The 6,556-nt window shown below is 38.3% G+C and overlaps 1 protein-coding gene across 1 annotated transcript in view; it reads left to right on the top strand.

The window, feature by feature from the left end:
- Positions 1-6,556, top strand: part of CATSPERB (cation channel sperm associated auxiliary subunit beta) — a 138,960-nt gene that overhangs the window by 128,778 nt on the left and 3,626 nt on the right. Inside the window, exons 24-26 of the mRNA XM_024130972.2 lie at positions 993-1,128; positions 3,868-3,968; positions 4,670-4,744. Of these exons, the coding sequence (XP_023986740.1) occupies positions 993-1,128; positions 3,868-3,968; positions 4,670-4,744 (312 nt within the window). The remainder of the gene's footprint in view (positions 1-992; positions 1,129-3,867; positions 3,969-4,669; positions 4,745-6,556) is intronic.

The raw sequence follows: 6,556 nt of genomic DNA, 5'->3' as shown, positions 1-6,556 counted from the left end.
CACTGTTGGTGGGAATGTAAATTGATAGAGCCACTATGGAGAACAGTATGGAGATTCCTTAAGAAACTAAAAATAGAATTACCATATTGACCCAGCAATCCCACTACTGGGCATATACCCAGAGAAAACCGTAATTCAAAAAGACACATGCACCCCAATGTTCATTGCAGCACTATTTACAACAGCCAGGACATGGAAGCAACGTAAATGCCTGTTGACAGATGAATGGATAAAGAAGGTGTGGTACATATATACAATGGAATATTACTCAGCCATAAAAAGGAACGAAATTGGGTCATTTGTAGAGATGTGGATGGATCTGGAGACTGTCATACAGAGTGAAGTCAGTCAGAAAACAAATATCATATATTAACGCATCTATGTGGAACCTAGAAGAATGGTACAGATGAACCGGTTTGCAGGGCAGAAATTGAGACACAGAAGTAGAGAACAAACGTATGGACACCAAGGGGGGAAAGTGGCGAGGAGGGGTGGTGATGGTGGGATGAATTGGGAGATTGGGATTGACATGTATACACTGATGTGTATAAAATGGATGACTAATAAGAACCTGCTGTATAAAAAATAAATAAAATAAAATAAAATTCAAAAAAAAAAAAAAAAGATGATGACTGGCAGGGAGAGAGCCATTACGGGATTTGGGCAAGACCCAATTCATGCAGTATCTTACGGTATATGGGTTGGCCGAAAAATTGTGGATACCATAATAGCAAATTCCTGTGAAAAAAGGCCAACAGAAAGGCATGAGTTTTGTTACCACAGTCTTTGTGCACTACTTTTGGAGTTCACAGCGATTCTACTGTAAGACAGATTTTTTTTTTTAATGCTCTGAGAAGGCAGAAACCCTCAGAAGCACATTTCATATAGAATAAACAAATTCTTGGGGATACATCTATTCATTTTTACCAGGAAATGAAGAGTTAATATTGAATTTTCCAAATTTACATTCATTCTTGGCATTTGCATTTTAGGTTCCTCGTTTTAAGTTTCCAGTTACACAATATCCAATTTCTTTGAAAATTTACAGTGAGGATGGACATATCCCAGTGGAAACTCCATACCTGGTTACTGTGACTGAAGTGAATAACAGGGAAAACTGGAACCTAAGTAAGGTTTGCTTTCTTCTACAATTATTACAGCTATGCGTACTGTTGTTATTATGTAGAGAAGTGGTTTACAAAACTGTTTACACAAAAGATAGCTGAGAGTTCTTTGGAAAAGAAGTGGAATCAGTTGTCATGTTGCTGTTCATGCTGCCTCACACTTCTTTTTTTTTTTTTTGAAGTATAGGTGATTTACAATATCGTGTTAGTTTCAGGTGTACAGCACAGTGATTCAGGTATATATATATATATTCATTCTTTTTCAGATTCTTTTCCCTTATAAGTTGTTAAAAAATATTGAGTGGAGTTCCCTGTGCTATACAGTAGGTCCTTGTTGGTTATCTATTTTATATATAGTACTCTGTATATGTTAATCCCCACCTTCTAATTTATCCCCTCACCACCTGCTTCCCCTTTGGTAACCATAAGTTTGTTTTCTATGTCTGTGTGTCTCACACTTATTTCATCATCACTTCTAGTGACCTGGACTCAGAGCCATTATGTAGATTAGCAGCAAAAATGATTGAATTTGTGCTACACGTTGGTCTGGTGTCTCCTTTCATTGCTTTTGCAATGTTATGGAGGAAGATATAAAACGTGTTGCCAGATTATCTATAGGATCTATCTTCTAACTATATGAGAAAAGTTTCTTAAATATTTTATGGTAAAATAATTGAAAGGATGCAGAAGTATTTCTAAATAAGTAAAATGAAATCTACCAAAATTCAATTTTACCTCAAATATATACTTTTTTGTTGCACATTTGTGTTTGTTCACGAAAGCGTACTTTTAAGGAGATCAATAGGTAGATAGATCAACAGATAAAGTTAAATGAAATTTCCAAATGTTATCAAACATCCAGAGAGTCTTACTCTGCCCAACATATGCAGTTTTTTTGTTTTTTTGTTTTTTTTTTTTTGCCGTACGCGAGCCTCTCACTGTTGTGGCCTCTCCCGTTGCGGAGCACAGGCTCCAGACACGCAGGCTCAGCGGCCATGGCTCATGGGCCCAGCCGCTCCGTGGCATGTGGGATCTTCCCGGACCAGGGCACGAACCCGTGTCCCCTGCATCGGCAGGTGGACTCTCAACCGCTGTGCTACCAGGGAAGCCCAACATATGCATTTTTGAATTGAAAAGTTGAGCAAAGATAATTAGTAAATATTTTGCTTTAACTAACATCCTCATTTTCTGTGGTGTGCTGGAGCCTGTTCTTTTTGAGAACTGATTGTTAAATATTCAAGCATATGGCATACTGGTTGTTAAACCATTCGTTGCTTAAAATTAGCCATGATGATATTCACATCCTGTATGGAGAAAAGGGAACCCTCCTACACTGTTGATGGGAATGAAAATTGGTGCAGCCACTATGGAGAACAGTATGGGGGTTCCTTACAAATCTAAAAATAGTACTACTATATGACCCAGCAATCCCACTCCTGGGCATGTAGCCCAACAAAACTATAATTCAAAAAGATACATGTGGGCTTTCCTGGTGGCGCAGCGGTTGAGAGCCCACCTGCCGATGCAGGGGACACAGGTTCGTGCCCCGGTCCGGGAAGTACATGCACCCCTATTTTCATAGCAGCACTGTTTGCAATAGCCAAGACATGGAAGCAAGCTAAATGTCCACGGACAGATGAATGGTTAAAGAAGATGTGACATATACACAGACACACACACACACACACACACACACACATACATATATACATACACACACACAATGGAATATTACTCAGCTATAAAAAAGAATGAAATAATGCCATTTGCAGCAATGTGGATGGACCTAGATATTATCATACTAAGTGAAGTAAGAAAAAGACAAATATCATATGATATCACTTATGTGTGGAATCTAGAATATGACACAAATGAACTTATTTACAAAACAGAAACAGACCCACAGACATAGAAAACAAATTTATGGTCACCAAAGGGGAAAGGAGGTAGGAGAGGGATAAATTAGGAGTTTGAGATTAGCAGATACACACTACTGTATACAAAATAAATAAATAACAAGTCCTACTGTATAGCACAGGGAACTATACTCAATATCCTATAATAACTTAGAAAAGAATATGAAAAATTATTTATATATAAAAATATATATATAACTGAATTACTTTGCTATATACCAGAAACTAACATAACATTGTAAGTCAACTATACTTCAATTAAAAAAAAATGCACACCCTGAAAATTGGCAAACGCTACAGTCGGAGCTTTTTTTTACCCCTTTAGATCCCATGTACCTTTACACCACTGCAATTTCTAACCCCACACTACATGTCTGGTTTTAGATAGAATTACAAGAAGATAGGAGTAACTGATCACTTCTTTCAGAAAAGATTTAAGTGATCTTATTGTGGAACTTCTCTGCTACCTTACTGGAAATCATTTACCAACTGCTAAGGTAGTCCTGAAATTATCTCATTGCCAAATACCCAAAATATCTGCAGGTCAGGATAGTCATAAGCATAGGGCAGGAAAGAAAGGTCAGCCTGAATTAAGGTGGTAAGAGGTCATCCTTCCTGATGATGCCCCTGAGAAGATGCAGTGTCAGATGCTAGGCCTAATTTCCCCTAAATATATTCTCCACAGAGTCAAGCAGAACTAAAATTATGTATAATTTAGCCATGTTATGGAGTGGAATCCCTCATTGTACCTTACTGTATTTAAGAAGCTTTACACAGAATGAGAAAATAGCATACATGTGCTTAAAATATACTTTGTGTAATTTTAGAACACACTGTGCCAGAAAATGTAAAAAAAATGAAAGACTACTTAGAATCGATTCTTCATGCTCCAGTGTATAATCCTTTAGGCCTCAACCTAAGTATAAAGGTAAGTTGACAGCATTTTTATTTTTCCTGTTTTGAGTTTAGATAAAACCTGTATGCTTTGGTTTTAGTTTTAAAGGATAGGTATCCATGAATGGTGGAAATATCATTGCTATTTGGAGTTTATTTTTCCTCCATTTCCCTTGATGCTATTATAATATTTCTAAAGATATCTGAATGTTGAATTTAACATTAACTTACCATTTTTTGAGCTAAAATGCAAGACTAATAGATTATCAAAGTGGAGCAGCAAAGGTGTTTCCAAAAGTTAGGTGGAAATGGGCTCAGTATTCTTCACCTGGACATGTACAGACACATGTCTTCTGGGTTCAGCTGCCCCTAAGAACACATCAAGTTGACATAATCTAGGTGATTGTTGTGAAAGCCAATAAAAGTTAGGGGACATCTCAAAACCATGAATATGTGGATTAGCCCAAAGTACTCATCAAGGCCATGTTAGAGTTTATGTTTCTGTTTCTTCATTCAAAAAGAAAAAAGTGTCAGCTATCGACTCCCTCTGTTTCTAACTCTTGTCCTTCTCCCTCCATTTTTATTTTGATACATGAAGTATATGCCCAAGAACCTTAGAAAAGAGGTTGGAATTTTTCTATGCAGAATCTGTAGGGAAAGTGGCCCCAGTGTATATTTTTACTTAAAGGAACTTACATGTCAATGTTGCTAATGCCTGGTGTGTTTCTTCCACAGGGCTCTGAGCTCTTTCACTTCAGAGTGTCTGTTGTTCCGGGGGTCTCTTTTTGTAACTTAGGTGAAGAATTTCAGGTATAGTGAAGGCACAGGTATCCAGTGGTTTCCAAGGGAGTGATGGCTGGGGATGTAATATGACAGGCATCCGTCCAGGAGACACTTAAGAGAAAAAAATGGCAGAATTTGTATGATAGACAAGGCCTGGAGATGGGGGATCCTGGAGACTGGTGGTGACATTATCAGCAGTGATGAAGTTAGGGCCCTTGATAGGTTGCAGGACAAATTAATGCTGGGAAAATTTTAATAAGTGCCTGTATTTGTTTTTGTTCCCTCTCCATCTTCCATATTTAGCTTGGTTTTCTGACACCACCCCCCAAACTCCCCACAGAGACCTATGTCTGTAACACTTTAGTTTCCAGTATTATCCTCCCTTTGGTTATTTGCATCGTAACGGTAGAGTCTTAAATACTCCCAAAGCCGTCAAGATCCAAAAGAACTGGAAACCAAAGTCAGTCTCTCCAAATCACCCTATGACGTTCAATGACTCATTTTTGTTTATTCATGTAATGATATCTGCTGCCTGTGGCGGGTGGGAAGGAATAAGGATTTGATTAAATTGATTAATGGCTCATTCATTGTCAAATACTGGTACCACATTATCAAAAACAAAATCTCTTACTCTCTCTTTTTTCCTTTTTCTATCCTGGCCCTGCCTCAGTAATGAATCTGCACAACTGTGGTGATGGGTGCCATGGCAGCAGTGCAGACATCTAAGACCCTGAGAGAAAATCCATCCCACTAGATCTAGGAAAAGAAGCATCTGTCATATGAGGAGCATGAGAGAAAATCCCCATTATTTTTCTCTCTTTTTTCTCATCTCTTTGTCCCAAGGTCAGCCCCAGTTTCATGGAACAGCACAGTAGTACAGGAGGCTAAAACTCTAATGAATCCCAGCTTTCTTCCCAGAGAACTAAGGAAAAGCCCCTCTAGGAGTAGAGAGTGCGGGGGAAGTCCCTAAGAGAAGAGAGCTGGAGGAGGAGATTCCTAATTGCGTATATGTACTAGCGCAAGTACCAAGCAGCACACGAGTAGAACACACCTAAAGAAGCTTAGCAAAGGCTTCAAAATAAAACAACAGTATAAACACCCACTTAAGTTCCCCTAAGTGGCAAAGGAGACAGGAAGACATGATAGCATAGCTAAGACTTTTTTTGAAAACTGAGCAGACATTGGAGCCATACCCACAGACAGTAAGGCATTACTTGTGATCTGAATGCAACCAGTGTGATTGACTGCTGAAACAAACAAAAAATTCAACATTTTCCAGAGAATTTTTAACAGGACCCAAAGTCTCTAAACATAATATCTTAAATATCTTAAATATAAACTTTGGATACAATCCAAAGTTACCCAGTATACCAAGAATTAAGAAAATATAAGCAATTCAGGGAAAGAAAAGACAATCAGCAAATGACAGCAAATGGAGTTATCAAGACAGATATTTTAAACCAGCTATTATAACCATGCTCTAGGTAAAGGCAAGCAGTTCTGAAATGAATGGAAAGGGAAAGGAAGAAATTCTCAGCAGAGAAATAGAAGCTATTTAAAAAAAAAAACCCAATGGAAATTTTAGAACTGAAAAGTACAAATATTTAAAATTTTAAAATCACTGGATGGACTCAATAGCAGAATGGGTATTGCAGAGAAAAGAATCAGTGAATTTGAAAATAAATCAGTAAAAATTCAACCTGAAGAAAAAAGATTTTAAAAAGAATAGCCTCGGGCTTCCCTGGTGGCGCAGTGGTTGAGAACCCGCCTGCCGATGCAGGGGACACGGGTTCGTGCCCCGGTCCGGAAAGATCCCACATGCTGCGGAGCGGCTGGGGC

Source organism: Physeter macrocephalus, chromosome 11 (assembly GCF_002837175.3).
Source record: "Physeter macrocephalus isolate SW-GA chromosome 11, ASM283717v5, whole genome shotgun sequence".
Classification (NCBI taxonomy): domain Eukaryota; kingdom Metazoa; phylum Chordata; class Mammalia; order Artiodactyla; family Physeteridae; genus Physeter; species Physeter macrocephalus.
Note: the sequence above shows the minus strand (reverse complement) of the source record. Positions and strands in the feature narration are given on the sequence as shown.